The 16,322-nt window shown below is 40.7% G+C and overlaps 2 protein-coding genes across 7 annotated transcripts in view; one reads left to right on the top strand and one right to left on the bottom strand.

Annotated features, from left to right (window-relative positions):
* LOC109204437 (guanine nucleotide-binding protein subunit alpha-14) overlaps positions 1-15,329 on the top strand; it is a 20,443-nt gene extending 5,114 nt beyond the window's left edge. The window contains exons 1-8 of one of the 4 annotated variants that reach the window (XM_019365328.2): positions 5,563-5,772; positions 6,195-6,372; positions 10,968-11,152; positions 11,253-11,407; positions 11,850-11,990; positions 12,713-12,842; positions 12,930-13,083; positions 14,074-15,329. In XM_019365328.2, coding sequence (XP_019220873.1) covers positions 6,252-6,372; positions 10,968-11,152; positions 11,253-11,407; positions 11,850-11,990; positions 12,713-12,842; positions 12,930-13,083; positions 14,074-14,264 — 1,077 coding nt within the window. In that variant the 5' untranslated portion in view covers positions 5,563-5,772; positions 6,195-6,251 and the 3' untranslated portion in view covers positions 14,265-15,329. Of the gene's footprint in view, positions 1-5,562; positions 5,773-5,866; positions 6,373-10,467; positions 10,525-10,967; positions 11,153-11,252; positions 11,408-11,849; positions 11,991-12,712; positions 12,843-12,929; positions 13,084-14,073 lie in introns of those variants that run through there. The other 3 variants (XM_019365330.2, XM_019365329.2, XM_025912001.1) reach the window with 3 other exon arrangements.
* vps13a (vacuolar protein sorting 13 homolog A) overlaps positions 14,875-16,322 on the bottom strand; it is a 41,144-nt gene continuing 39,696 nt past the window's right edge. For all 3 annotated transcript variants that reach the window (XM_019365322.2, XM_019365323.2, XM_019365324.2), the window contains one exon: positions 14,875-16,322. In XM_019365322.2, the coding sequence (XP_019220867.1) occupies positions 16,272-16,322 (51 nt within the window). In that variant the 3' untranslated portion in view covers positions 14,875-16,271.

The following is a 16,322-nucleotide window of genomic DNA, read 5'->3' as shown; positions in this document are numbered from 1 at the left end:
TTCCACCTTGAAGTGAGCCAATCTGGAAGTTTTGCAAGCATTTTTTGGTTTCCATTGCGCACTTCAAGCCCCTTCATTTGCGACATGGCTGTCTTGCAGCAAGAAGTACTGCAAGACAAAGAAGTGAGCAAATGCTTGAAGTTCCGTACTGCCTTTAGAGCTTATCTTAGGCCATGCGTCAAGTTTGTCTCTGAAGGCCTTGGCTACGAGGAAGGGATTGCCATACCTCTCTTTGAGAACTGCCCATGCTGCATAGTATGCAGCCTCTGTGCCAAGCGGGAAGTAGCCTTCTATTGCCTTCCTTGCAGGTCCACTTACATATTTTCTCAGGTATTAAGTCTTCTCTGCGCTTAGCTTCTAAAGCCTTTTGCCTTTGTGCTATTTCTGCTTCTTGTCTTTCAATTTCTTTCATATGGATTTTTTGTTCAAGCAGAACTTGCAGAGCAGCCTCATTTGCTGCAACTTCAGCAGCTGCATCTTGTCTTTTAACTGAGAGCCTGCTGGAGTGTCTAGAGGAAACCCTTGAATGTGAAGAGAGCTTAGTGTGGTGTGACTTAACACTCATCCTGTCTGAAGCTACTAACTTAGGCATAGACTCAGTCTCCTTCCATTGTTCATCCCTATGACTTTCCACATCTGAGGCTACTGACTTAGGTAAAGACTCAGTATCCTTCCAATTTTCTTCATCTCCTTGTACCTCGGCACTACTTGGGCTTGGACACTTTCTTACAGATTAGATAATTGTCTTTGTTATGGCTTCACAGGTATCCATCCTCCATCTTGTGTCATTATCTGGAGATTCAATACGTCTCAACTCAATGTAGGCAGCATTCCCATCCTTAGAAGCACTCAAAACCTTGGAAACATGTTCTTGTAGGAGGTCCTTTGAGCATTGACCATCTATAGCTCCTTTGGCATCCTAAATGACAACCTTCCACTTCTCATAGCATGCACTGAAACGATGTGCAGCCTTCTTTATGTGCTCATTGTAGAGTTCTTTGCCCTTTTCCGTCAATGTACGGACTCGTTGGCTCTGTCATGCTCTTTGTGAGGTAGTAGAAACATCATCAGCTGTGCCTTCAACTGCTTGTAGTTGCTCATATGCATAAAGTTGTTCCACATCACCCTTTTCACTGACTTCTGGATTAGCCTCAAACTCTGCCATTGTTGGAGGGGTTTTGTTTTTTTTAATTTGTATCCTACTTAGCCTTAATGTAAACGTTAATGCAGCAGCTTAAATTTGATTTGGTAGTTGAGGAGCACATGAATATTAATCTAAGCTTATTGTTCCACCCTTTAAGCACAGTAATTACTGTTACTTTTTAAACATCACTTAAGTCACTTTAGCTGTAAGTCACTATGACATATGACACACTGCTGAAACCCACCATATGCACAATGCACAGGTTACTCATCACAACATTAATTTAACACTATGAATATCAGTCACTTAAACAGTAGAAATGTAAACAATGAAAAAAAAATTCCAGTCCTTTGTTCATTCATAAAAGGAAACTTATCTTAATTATTTTTACAGTCCTTTTTTTCCTTTCTATTTATCTTTCTTGTGCTTAATTATATTGAGTCCTTTAACTGAGGCAACACTTATTTTCGGGGCACCTGAACTTTCCTGCGGTGGCTGCGTCTTTTCATCTACCGGTGCAGAGCAGAAGAGTTCTCACTGTAGCACCCTCAGGGATTGACGTAGGCACGATGTAGAGTTATAAACCAGGGTTTATTCTGGTCTTGACAACCCGTGAGAACTGCTCACGGACAAAAACAATAAAACAAAACATCACATCAAAATGCCCTCTTGTACTTAATGTCAATCAATCAAAAGTCCTTAATTACAGAAAATAAAACATTTAAAATACACAAACGTCGTGAGCTGACATCCAGGAGGGGCTAAATCGTCCTTTATGGCCTTCATTCTCACTTATTTCTTCTTTTTGAACGATATTTTCTCCATGTGTGGAGCTGACCATGAGCTGCGGCATGCAGACACCATGTGTGCTATCATAAAGTGGCTGGGTGGAGACCCAAACTGCAAACAACTGAACCCTCTATACTTCACCACCAGAGGGTGCAAAAGAGCAAAATCTGGACATAAAGCTCAAAAAACATAAAATGCAAAAGACCGTTACACTAATCTAACGGTCATCTACGAATAATTCACAGGTCATATCAATATGATTTTACAGAAAATCATCGTTATTACTGCCAACTATTCCAGAGACATGAAAATCTACAGTATAAAGAACACAAAAATATAGCAATCTAACGCAACACTGTAACAGAGATGAACCCGTCAGTTTGTCACAGATCAAAGTGGAATGAAAGTGATTGGTTGAACAGGTGTTCGTGATCTGTGTTATCTGCATTTTCATCAGCGTAAGAGACTCAGCAGCAGATTAGAATAACATTTATACATATAATAAATCACCAAATTAATACAGGCAAGAAACGATCAAACCTGTTCCGACAATTTGAGTTTGTATTCCCTCAGCTTAAACAGCTGGCACAGCGGAAACCTACCAGCGACATGAGTGTTTATGTTTGTCATTGCAAAAGAACTGTCTGAATGGGTAACTGAAGTTAACTTGGATAAATTATAGTTAAGGAGTATCACAGATAACGCCCACGTGAGCTGTGTGACTGTTCACCACTACACTGAAATAAGTAGGCTATTACTGAAATACACGTGCTATATCATAAACTATTGTGGCGAGCTCAGACACGGAGGAGACAGAGGTTTCGTTTGGTCTTGCTTTCGGCGAGCTAGCCAGAAAGCACAGCCGTTTATTTTGCCTTTTCTGGAGAACACTGCCGCTAGCCAACTGCTCAGCGCGGCAACAGCACAGCAACAACAACAATACACAAAATGGCGCTCTCTCACCCAGAAACACACAGTCGCAGAGGGAGCGTCACCTGTAACCATGGCAACATAAACAAACAGAACTGCAAAACAGAACATAAATGTCAATAACAAATCCCCGAACAGCCCTGGCCCGCTACACTATGATATAAATGTGGAGGTCCTATTAACATGCTTAGTTTTAAAGTCACCTTCCTGCCTTTAGTCTCACTCACGAGCAGTACTAGTTTTCTTCTAACATCCAGAAGTCTGCATGATGTGTTTCATAGTTTCTAACAAGCCTTTGACAGTTAAACATAACATGACCGAAACACACACACAAAAATCACACAAATCATATGTTAACCTCATTTAATTTTAGTTTAAAAAACTCTAAAAATTCTAACAGACAGCTGGTGCTTAGAATACAGTTGAATAACTATTAAAAAACAGATGATGTAATATTTCTGTACAGGTTGCAGTCATCATGATGAACACGCTGTTACAAACTCTGCTCCTCTCGGTGGAAATGCGCCTTCTCTTTCCTCTTTGTATAAAAACATTTTAAAAGTCAGTTTAATCTCAAAATTCACTGTTAAAAAATCCAAAACACACCAGATAAAGAAAAGCGAATGGTTCAGTCTAACACATGTGCCAGTGAACCATTAAACTTCAGTAAAACTATGCAGTTATGTAACGTAACTTTGACCTTAGCCAAAAGCGATTTGCTCAGTTGTAAATAAAACAGTGAAGTAAACGTGACCTGACAGACAGAACCTGAGTGAATTAAGTCCAGTGTTTAACCACTGAGAGCTAAAACTCAGGTGAGGTTTCAAAGCTGTGTGCCGGTGATTGGACATCAGCTGCTGATAAAGTGGGTTCCCCTATAAAGTGCTCTGCAGGGAAACAAGCTCCAGCAGCTCTGCGCTCGGGAAAAAAAACTATATTCATTTATCTTGTGCAGAAGAATGCGCCAACATTGCGTTATATCGAACACCGACTGCCCAGTTAAACTGTAACTATCACCAGGTAACGTGGGCATGTTTCTTGAATTAGCAGCAGGTGTTAAACAGCTGACAGGTGAGGAGGATGCATGCAAGTAAACTGAGGGCCTGTTGAGCTGATCGCTGGTGTCATTAGAAAAATGTCAGCTCGTTCTTTATGTTACAGAAGCACAGAGACACAAGACCAGGCGGAAAGAGACGATCGTTTGGTGAAAATGAGAATCTGCGAATGCAACATGTGGAACACGGAGAGTGAAATATGTAAATAAAACCGGTTACACTCTGTCAGCTGACTGTTTGCAGAGCTAGTGACATCTCTGAAAACATCTGAGCACTTTTGCAAACATGTTCTATGTTGACAACCTGACCAGACGTGAAGAATACACCACTACATTCGCAGCTAAAACACTATTAAAAGTGTAGTTGGTAACAGAAAAACGGGGTATTTTAAAACTTTACACCACCACCATTGTTGCCTGTGATTTGAAATGCATTCTGGGATATCTGGCTGCCCCAAGTTCACACAAGAAATCGATTATCTAGGATCGACCTGTCTTGACTTGGTAAAATGGTAAATGGACTTATTCTTATATAGCGCTTTTCTACTCTCCCGGAGTACTCAAAGAGCTGTATACAACGTGCCACATTCACCCAATCACACCCATTCTCACAAGTACTTTCTCTATACTTGGTGCTTTCTAACTACATTCACACACATTCATACTCAGATGGATGCACCGGAGAGCAACTTGGGGGTTAGTATCTTCCCCCAAGGATACTTGACACGTAGACTGGAGGAGCCAGAGATCGAACCACCAACCTTCCGATCAGTAGGTGACCTGCTCTACGTCCTGAGTTACAGCCCCACGGTTACTTTGCACGGCAACCAGTCAAATGTTAGAGAAGCTGCAGTGGCATTATTAACCCCGCCCCCTTAGTTTGATGGGTGATGCTGACAGATAAAATGATTTCAAGGTGAGACATGAAGGGGACAATAGTGCCAAAATGAAATAAATAAATGCATCTTTAAATAATTAATTAAAACTGTCAAAAATTATTTAAGTGTGTTATTAATTAATTAAATATGTCAATAATTAATTGATTAAATGTGTCGTAAATATTTATTTAATTAATTATTTCCAATTTTATTTAATTATTGCCACATTTAATCAAATATTTAAAGGTTTATTTAATTAATTTATTATGTCAGTCCTGGCATTCCATACCTAAGGGCTCTACTTGGATTATTTTTTGTTAAAAGGTCCAAGAGATAAGATGGAGCTAAATCATTCAGAGATTTAAAGACAAACAACAAAATCTTGAAGTCGATTCTGCGACGTACTGGTAACCAGTGTAAACGTACCAGGATTGGGGAGATATGATCAAATTTGCGAGTGCCAGGCTGTCAGGAGTCGGGCTGCCGCATTCTGAACTAACTGCAGACGCGAGAGTAAGGCCTGGTTAATACCAAAATAAAGACTATTGCAATAGTCAAGCCTAGAAGAGATAAATGCATGTATCACTCTCTCAAAATCGGCAGATGACAACATGGTCTTGATTTTTGCAATGGCCCCCAGCTAGAAAGAGCTGGTTTTAATAAAAGAATTTCTTAGTTTCTCAAATGAGAAAGAGCTTTAGAGAAACACTCCTGAATCTTTTGCAAACGAGGTTCTGAACTTTTCCGGTGGGCCAAGGTCAACATTTAGGGAAGAACAGGTGTCAGAGGGGCTGAATAGTGTGATCTTTTTTGATCATTTGTATGCAAAAAAATTAACGCGAACCATGATTTTATGTCACCAGACTCGTGAATTACGAGTGTGATATTATAGAAGCTTCTAAGGAAAGCGAGCACAGCATGGAGCACTTCTAAGAATGAGCCACGGCACTCCATGTCCGATTAAAAACCATCTACAGGTGAATTCCTCCTCGCTCACCGTTTCCACAGGTTGTGGCAGCGAACTTCTCATTTTATCCTTTTCTATTTGTAGCCGGTGCCACCCCCTCCCCATTCATCAGGATAAAGTTGAAGTGTCGTCCAGGTGGAGTATAACTGCAGCACTTTGTCCAACAGGAACAGCTCGTGGCGCACCTTGTTGTACACCTCGATTCTTAAAAAAAACAGAGAGAGAGAGAGAGAGAGAGAGCTTTGGACTTACCCCTGAAATCTAGCACTTTATATTTTAGCAGCAAACTTTTCTGTTCCGGTGGAAGTCGAAGGCGCAGTTTTGAAGATGCTCTGTGCCTTTTTTGCGTCTTAAGCTGTGAAGTGCAAGAGGGGGCAAAGGAGTGTTTTTAACTGGTCTGAGTTTCTTTTTCTTTTTTTTCTTTAATCAAAGCCTGCGACATTTTTACAGCCGAGGGGTCGTTGGAGAGCAACCTGGTGACTTTCAGCGATGGCTGGATGCTGTGTTTCAGCGGAGGAGAGAGAGAACCAGAGGATCAACGAGGAGATTGAGAAGCAGCTGCGGAGGGACAAGCAGGACTCAAGCAGGGAGCTCAAGTTGCTGCTTTTAGGTGAGCATCGCTAACCTGAACACCATCTCGGAGGATAACTGACTTCACGCGGTCCTCCGCATTCTCCTCGTGCTGTCAAATACCATGCTGTAAATCATTCAAAGGTTTGATCTTGATTGTAGCCATAAATGTTCTTTTCCGGGCAAAAGAAAAGCTTTAAAACATTTGCTCTTAAAGTTGTTCCTCTAGCGGAATGATCCAGGCGTTTTCATTTTCCGTTGTGGGAGAGTTTGGAGACAGCTCGGAATTTGCCATTGCTTCACCGCTTCCTGGCCACACCTGGTCACAGGTATCATGGCAGGTGAGACAGAGCTCTGACGCCTGTCGACTAGTCTTCATTTAATCATATGTAAGAAGAATGCACACTTTAGAAGGGAAAGGAGTGGGTATTATATCCAGCACGCTACAATTTGTCATTGACACGTGTGGCTAGATGAGCGGATTCAAGTCATGAGCAGCGTTTCACAGTTGACTCTTCTCCACATTTCTCTCCACCTCATTCATATTTCTTGCGTTTTGATGAGGCGCACTGGCTTCCCGAAAACATCCAGGGTATGCGCAGCCGCGCGCCATGGCACTGCCATTGATTTTTACGCGTGGCCGGAGGTTTGAATCCTTGAGTACTTTTTGTCTGCTGGAGCCGGTAAGTCTCCACCTGGCCACAGAAATACCGAAAACGAACGGACGGACACACACACACACACACACACACACACACACACACACACACACACACACTCGCTCTCTCTCTCTCTCTCTCTCTCTCTCTTCCTGAATATCGGGGGCGGGGGGGTTGCACTGTTCTAGGGTTATAGAAGTTTATGTAAGCGGCTTCCCGATCCAGTGGGAACTTGCTGAACATGTATCAGGCGCATTTTACTGCAGCAGTGTGGGAGCACTTCAGGAACGCAGTCGCCATCCACGCCTCGGTCAGTGGTGTGTTTGAAAGCCATAACTAGCGTTTCATGCAAAAGTCATGCAAATGCATCACGGAGCACCAGTTATTGGTTTTTATCCACTGTTCTCTTAGCAGGGCATTTCACTCAAAACACAGCGTTATGTTTCTGCCTGCAAACAAACATTCATTTGCTTCAAAAGAAAAACATTTTCTCAGCTCACTGTAGGCTGTTACAGACAGCTGGACTGCAGCAGTTTTGTTTAACGCATCACAAAGTTAGTTGAGAGAAGTCAAAAAGTGGAGTGAAACAACTTTCCAGAAAAAAAGGATGACCCTGGAGTCGCTGTTCAGGCTGAAAGAGTGTCAAACATGAGGCCCGGGGCTCAGAACCTGGCTATCAAAGAGCCCAATCCGGCCCCCTAAATAAATGGTAAATGGCCTGTATTTGTATAGCGCTTTACATTACATTCAGTCATCCACCCATTCACACACACATTCACACACTGGTGATGGCAAGCTACATTGTAGCCACAGCTGCCCTGGGGCGCACTGACAGAGGCAATAACTTTGGATAATGTCGTAAATGCAAAAAGAAGGACATAAATGTTATAATTCCACGTGTATTTTTTGACACCAACTGCCCTGTCATGCTGCACCAAAGTCAGTCTGCAGGATAAAGTCTGGGAAGTAAACTGCTTTTTTCTTTCATTTTTAATTTTCATCGTTCTCCTGTCTTAAAGTGGGAGAGCAAAGTGTCACGTTGGGGTGTTTCTCTTGCAAATGCGTTCATTTTTCAAATGCCGTCTGAGGTATTTAATGTATACTTAAATGTCTTTACACTGACAGAAAGAGGAATGATTTGGAGGGTTTTCTTTTCTAGGTAATAAATCTACTGCTCCAGCCCACTAAGATCAAACAGGGTTCTGTGTGGGCCACAGTGTAAAAGGAGTATGACGCCATGATCTAGAAAGTAACCTTTTGTTACCTGGTCAGAGTGACTCAGCTCTCAGTGGATTTCATTAGGATGGTCAGAGTCAGGTCTACTGAGAGCGCAAGAGATCAACACCTTCACTTTCTGCCCTTTTTTTTCAGAGGCCTTAAATTTGACTTGAACAGCTGCCGACTTGTATACTGAGTCATCGCAGCTCAGTAGATAGGTATAGACAAATATTCAGTATGTTAGTCGTCTGTATATAAATAACTCAAATTTTATGCCGGAGAGGGCGTAGGAAGAAGTATAAACTTATATGATCCTACCCCTTCTTCCTATTTATGGAATGATAGCAATATTCATCTTATTTTCAAATGACCTGCCAATTACCCACACACATAAAAGTGCATTCATACCAACACATTGATGTGCATACAACACACATATGCAATTATACATCTATACATGCATGTATCCTTACATTCACCTACACACCTACCCCCAAATATCTATACGTATATTCACATATATAGACAGGTTCTTCTTTTTGGAAGAAGTATTGGGGGTTTTTTCTGTTATTTTTAACTGGAAGATCTTTGAATGTAGCAGTAAATCTGCTGGATCTGCTTTTTTTGTTGTTTTTAAAAGTCAAATTTTGCAGATTAGTGACTTCTCTTGTTTTTTGTTCTGTGCCTCTGCACAGTCCCTGCCTGGCAGGTAAATTTCAGTTGTGAAAAAAAGGGAGAGGGCAGAGTTTGACAGGTGGTTGTAGCTGTTATCTCATGACACTAACACCACATTCATTCACACGGGCATCACCGCCTCGTGTTACAGCGTTCTCCGATCGAGGAAGTGTGCAGGTATGAAGCTGTGTCATACACACAAGCTGGACACACACACACACACCGACTGCCCACAAGGTGAAACTCCCCACCCATCCCTGCATAAACCCACACATACACAAACACAGCAACTTCCAATATTCAGGCCTGTTAACAAACACATTTGTTTACCAAATCGGCTGCACATCATGTGATCTCAATGAGAAAATTATGAGCTTTTGCTGTAAGAGCTGAAGAGTAACATGGCAGAAAGTCACTGTGTGTGTGTGGTTTTCATACCTTTTAATAAGAACAAGTATGTATTCATCCAGTAAAGTATGTTTTAGTGAAATATAAGTTAGTCGAAAGACCTTTTAGATAGAGAGACTGAGTCTCTGAGTTGTTAAGCATGCATCTGATCCTGTCACTCAGGAAAGGTTGCAGGGTGTAAAAAGTGCACCATTCTTGTTGAATTTATTATTGGAAGTTAGGAGGGTTTTTATATTATTTATTTTTCCATCTGACCAATGGAAGGTCATTTTTCAGAAGCAAGTTATGCTTTTAGTTGACTAAAACATTTTATTCAACCAGGTGAAACCAAAGTTATGAATATGTTGAATTTTATTTCGGGCAATTTGTGGGATTTAAACTTCCCATTCTCGGATATTGGCGAGTGTCCCTTTGGCAGTCAAATATACATTCGAATTGTTCAGTTTGCGTCCCTGCATGGACAAGCTGGGTATTGAGAGTTGTCACAGAACTTGTTTTTATTTCTTTCAACTTATCTCTTAGTAAAAAGCCGTTCATAAAAAGACAGATGGGTCTTTAATGTAGCTGCCAGGCAGCTGCCAGCTGGCAAACAGTATGCAACACCTGTGCAAAAACACATGCAATAATTCAAAATTGGATCATTTTTAATGTAAATATTATAAATATTGAGTTGCAGTAATAACTCACCAGGATGCAGCTCAGTAATATTTTAAATTATATATAAACTCCATGCTCTTGCTGAAGGGGCATGGATGCATGACACTGGGCAGGGGTACATTTCACTGTATCGTAGACACCTTCAAGTTTAAAATTGTCACTGTAAGGGGGGATAGAGACTCCCTTGACTATTTTCTTTTGTGTCTTTTCAGCAGAGAGCTAAATTTGCTTCCTTGCAGTGGCCATAATATCTTCTCTTGGGATAAATGAAGAGTAGCAAATTTGGGTCTTCTTTTCTCTTTAACCTGGACCCAGATGCCACCAGCAAGCACTGATCAGCTGACCTCAAAGATCTCGTATTTGCATATGAATGTAGTAATTTACCAATACAGGGAGGCAACTGACCATGGTAAACTGGAAATAAACTAGCCCATTTCCAATTTACTTAGCACAATTAAAGGTCAAACATCTAGCTAGCACTGACCACACACAACTCAACGTTCAGTATCTCTCTCCAGGATAGTTTGGCATGCAGACCGGAGCAGCCAGGGATCAAACCACCAGCATTACAATAGGTAAATGACCTGCTCACTTGAGGCACAGCTTCTCCACTAAATGGTTCAGACTGAAAGTAATCACTAAAATCTTGGAAGGCAGCCTAAAGAAGAAAGAATTGGTGTCACATGGGATCTTTTAGAGGACCTGTTGAGCAGCCTCGCATTCAGATTCTGGACCATTTGCAGGGCTTCTGGAGTTGATTTGCTCAGGCAAAGGAACACAGGCAAATAATTATAGATGCATGACAAAATAAAACACCCCTCCACCACTCAAAGTATTACACTATAGGGTAATTGAATTTCTCTGTGTGCATATCAGTACATTTAATTAATTTAATACTCCTCATGCAGCCAGCAGACAATTACTTTGATTTGCAGAATGTTAATTTGCAACGCTGCAAAAAAAAAAAAGTAGACTAAATAAAGCTATTATTGAGTTTAATCCTCAATGTGTCTCACAGGCACTGGAGAGAGTGGAAAGAGCACCTTTATCAAACAAATGAAGATTATCCATGGAGGAGGATATACAGACGAGGACAAGAGGAGCTATGCCAAGCTGGTGTACCAGAACATCTACACGTCCATGCAGACAATGGTCCGAGCTATGGAGACTCTCGGTATATCTTTCACTGATCCCCAGAACCAGGTACAGGCAGACTAACTCTGCTCCAGTCCTTTACAATTAACATTCGATGGACGTTCTACAATTACCTCACTGTCTTTTTGTCTTCTCTGTGTGTCCATAGAGTCATGCCAGCGCAGTCCTGGAGGTGGAGGTGGATAAGGTGAAGGACTTAGATAGCAACCTCGCCATGGCTGTCAAGAGTCTGTGGAATGATCCTGGAATACAGGAGTGCTATGATCGGCGCAGGGAGTACCAGCTGTCTGACTCCACTAAATAGTGAGAATTAGGCATTTATGATGTTTAACAGTGTGCACAGATCTCTGTACTTTTCTAGATCAAATTATATTAACAGGATTATTAAATGAGTATAATATTCATGCAGAAGGACCACATAGATGAGTGCCTGCTGATAAAACCACAACAATCTTGCTGAATATAGTCTCTGTCGCTGCCACTAACGATGGCGATAAAAAGAGAAGAGGTTTTTTTTAGCTTGCTGTTTTTACTATTTTGGGAAATGCAAATTTGATCGAAGCTAAAATAAACAGTATTTGTTCTCCTGCATTGGAGCAAAGTTTTCATTTCCCTTGAGAGTCCCACCAGTGAGTGAACTCTCATGTAGCTACATGCATTTGGTTTAGATTTTAGGTTTTCTACATGTTTTCTGTATTTCTCCTTTCTTATTATTTTTTTTCTCCCTGCATATTTTTCTTTTTAGCTATCTCAAAGATCTGGATCGGATTTCACAGCCCTCATACATACCCAACCTTGACGACATCCTCAGAGTCCGAGTACCAACCACCGGTATCATTGAACACCCTTTTGACATGTCGTCTAAGAATCAGAGTGTCATTTTCAGGTGAGGTGCATATTGACATCTTCTGCACTGCACAGAGTTTCAGTTCAATTCAGTTCAGTTGAATTTATATAGCATCAAATGACAACAGCAGTCGCCTCAAGGCGCTTTATATCTTAAGGTAAAGACCTTACACTAATGCAGAGAAAGTGCCAACAATTAAATTACTCCCTTTGAGAAAGCACTTGGTAACAGTGGCAAGGAAAACCTCCCTTTTAACAGAAAGAAAACCCTAGCAGGATCAAACTCTGGGAGGGGCGGCCATCTGCTGCAACTGTTCGGGGATAAGGTGAGGGCGACAGGACAAATAACACACTGTGTAAGAGAGCCAGAGATTAATAATAGCTAACGATTAAAGAGTGATGTGAAAAGGTGAGTGAAGAAGAAACACTCAGTGCATCATGGGAAGCCCCCAGCAGCCTAGACCTATTGCAGCATAGCTAAGGGAGGATTCAGGGTCACCTGATCCAGCTCTAACTATATGCTTTATCAAAAAGGAAAGTTTTAAATCTAATCTTAAAAGTAGAGAGGCTGTCTGTATCCCAAATCCAAACTGGGAGCTGGTTCCACAGAAGAGGGCCTGAAAGCTGAAGGCTCTGCCTCCCATTCTACTTTGAAATACTCTATGAACCAAAATAATGGCAGCATTGTTGCACTGGAACTGGCCACAGGCATGGCACCGACCTCGAAGGTGGCGTGACTTTTCTTGGCTGCTTTTATGACAGGATGGTTGATGTGGGTGGTCAAAGATCAGAGCGGAGAAAGTGGATCCACTGCTTTGAGAACGTCACCTCCATCATTTTCTTGGCGGCACTCAGCGAATATGATCAGGTCCTGGCTGAGTGCGACAATGAGGTGAGAATTTAACCACACAGCAAATGATGATTTCGGTTTACATCCTCCTGGAGTTTTAAATGTGTTTGATCCCTTTAAACATCTCAGAACCGCATGGAGGAGAGCAAGGCCCTGTTCAAGACCATCATCACTTACCCCTGGTTCCAGCGCTCGTCTGTCATACTTTTCCTCAACAAGACCGACATCCTCAAGGAGAAGATCATGTACTCTCACTTATCCACCTACTTCCCTAAATTCACAGGTTAGACTGAGCTCATCTTGATTTCAGCTCTTATTTCACCACAAGATTTGTAATTACCTAGCTGATCTAAATGGAATGAATGAAACTTATATTAAGTCCTTCATCATCCAATCACTGCACGGTACTCATTTTTATGGAAAAGTGTTGAAATAGACTAAAAATACTCAACTGACACTATATTAGCTACACTTTGCTGGTACCAGGTTGAACCTCCTTAACCATCAGAATTGGTTTAATTCTTCATGGCTGAGATTTAACAGGGAACTGAAAACATTCAGCAGAAATTTTGGTCCATATTGGCAATCATTAGTCTAAGCTCCGCCCCTCCCCCCTTGATACAAGCCTACAAGAAAATCACTAAATTTGTTCTAAGTTAAAAAAAACACATAATTTATTCAAAAGAAAATAACTGATTTTTTTTTTTAAACACATTTTTAATCTTTAAGTATCAAGACTTAGAATTTCAGTTTTGGTTTGGTGTTTTTGGCTGACAAGAGGTGAAACCATGTGTGGTCTTCTGCTGCTGTAGACCATCTGCTTCAGAAGATGCTCTTCTGCATACCTTGGTTGAAATGAGTAGTTAATTACCATTAGTTACTGTATCATAGCGTCTGGCCATTCTCCTCTGACCTCTGACATCAATGAGGACTGCTGCTCACAGATCATCTTTTCACTTTCAGACTATTCACTGTAAACACTACAGATGGTTGTGTGGGGAAAATCTCAGTAACTTTGAAATACTCAGACCAGCCTGTTTGGTACCAACAACCACACCACATTTAAAGTCACTTAAATCACTTTTCTTCCCCATTCTGATGCTGAGTTTGAACTTCATCAGGTCACAAAATGCACTGAGTCCCTGTCATGTAATTGGCAGATTAGATATTTGCATTAACAAGCAGTTGAACAAGTCTACCCAATAAAGTGTCTGGTGAGCATATGTTGAATTTACTGAAAACATATTTAAATAATATCAACCCTGAATTGCAGGACCTCAGCAGGATCAAGTAGCAGCTCAAGAATTCATCCTGAAAATGTACCAAGAACAAAACCCGGACAAGGACAAGACGTTGTATTCTCACTTCACCTGCGCCACAGACACAGAAAACATCCGCATCGTCTTCGTGGCTGTCAAAGACACCATCCTCAGGGACAACCTCAAGGACTTCAACCTGGTGTAGAAGGTGGCATACAGCACAGGAGCAAATGCATACAAGAGAAGACCTGAGTAAATTTGAAATAGAAAAGAATCTAATTATCAATCAAGCTTAAACAATACATAAATAAATTTGAAATTGTTTCATTTCTAACAAGGGAGATCCAAAAAAGAGAATACAAATATCCTGTACCAGACATACTCAGACCAGTCACCATCTAACATGAAACTGTGTGTAGATGCTTTAGTTTCCCTTGTAGTGTTTTTAGTATTTGCTGTAAATGATACTTTACAGTGGAAATGAGAAAGTGAAAATTAGTAGCAAGTAACTGACCCGTTGTGTGAACTACTTATTTAAATAGACATATGATCTGAGTGCTTTAATGTATGTAAATGTATCCCCATGTAATAGTTTGATAAGGATGCTCTTTAGCCCGGTTTTGTGATTTCATAATGTTTAGAAATGGTTGCTCTAAAACTGAGATGCATGTAAGTGCCTTATTTACTCAGGACAGTCAGTAGAGCCACGGAGTTCATCGAGTTTCAGATGTAAATAGTCTGAGATGTGCTTTAGGACAAAAAATACAAGACAAGTGCCTGAAGTTTTCTTGGTGCAAGGAATAAACTAAGACCGCTTTGAATTCAAAAAAACTTTTATTTTTATTGAAAAAAAACGTGAAAAAAAAGCCACTGCAGTGAATAATTTGTTCCCCGAAAACAAAACGACGTAAATGGCAGCAGAAAGTATTTAGTGATATTAAACCGTGATGCACCCAAGACCAAAACCAAATCTTTGAAATATACATCAGAGTAAACAGCAGCTGATAATAATAATTAGCATTTCTTTATTTTCAATATATACCTTTTCTCTGTATAATTCATCAGCATGTTTGGCATTGCATATGTGTGGTATAAAAACATAAAAATCACGAAATTACATACTGCAACCTCCTCATAAAGTCTGATGCCAGGATGGATATTTACAGATAGACATCATATTAGGTCATATACAGCAGACTGATGCATGTAAGTACAGTATAAAAATAGCATGCATCTCTGACTCACACACTCAACAGTCTTTATTCTGAAATGTATAAAAAATAGGAAAAAGAAGACTTTAAGGATGCACATTTTTTTCAATTATGTGTATTATAAAGCCATACTAATTCATATTAGCGTCCTTTTATATAATCCAGTAAAAGAAACAGTGTGCAACATTAAATGTGCTACGACAATTATGGTTAATTTGGCCTCAGTGATACTCGAGTGATTTTTTTTTTTCCTATCAGTCGCTATTAAGATTGACATTTCTACACCCAAATCCTCCTTTACATCCAGAAATGAAAGTTAAACTGAATCTATAAAGCTATGGTAGGCAAAATGTCTTTGTTGTCATTACGAAAGGGGGGGAGGGTGAGTTCGACAATAGCCTTTGAGAGGGAGCGGGACTCCTCCTTCATCTCCTCTTGGGTTAAGAAGGTTTTCACCCGATAGAGCCAGGGGAATCCACATGAAGCTCAAGGCCAGCAAAAATCCTTTTTTAACTGTGCGTAATGTGCAAAATTCTGCACTCATCTGGTGGGAGAGACTTGAAACTGAGAGGTACGAGCTGCAGGTGGAGGCCCGCTCATTCTTTTCCCCTTTCAAAGTTCGTCCGACAGCAGCTTTAATGTATGTTTGATTAGAACAAGTACATCTAAGGAATCTCAATCCTCCATTCACACAATCCTTCAAGCAGGCAATAACAGAACCTGTTTGTAAACTCCAGACTTAACATTTTTAATAAAGAAAACCATTATTTAAAAAAAAATGAATGCAAAGCAAAGGTCACTGATCCTCTGTAGTAAGTAGATGGAAATCAGCAATCTGTTTACATGCACACTTTGTCTTTCAGACCCAACACACACTGAAAGTTAACATAGAGCATCGTTTATTCACTAGTCAAACATGGAGGGAAAAGTGGCATGCAGTAAAGAAAAAAGGCACTGGCACACACAGACCTCGTGTGTTTAGCGTTTCTCGCTCTTCAGAGTCAGTACTTAGGTAAACTCTCTCGTGCATCCTCCAATTTGGCAAGAACCCA

Source organism: Oreochromis niloticus, linkage group LG12, assembly GCF_001858045.2.
Source record: "Oreochromis niloticus isolate F11D_XX linkage group LG12, O_niloticus_UMD_NMBU, whole genome shotgun sequence".
NCBI lineage: Eukaryota > Metazoa > Chordata > Actinopteri > Cichliformes > Cichlidae > Oreochromis > Oreochromis niloticus.
This window is presented reverse-complemented; position numbering and strand designations above follow the sequence as displayed.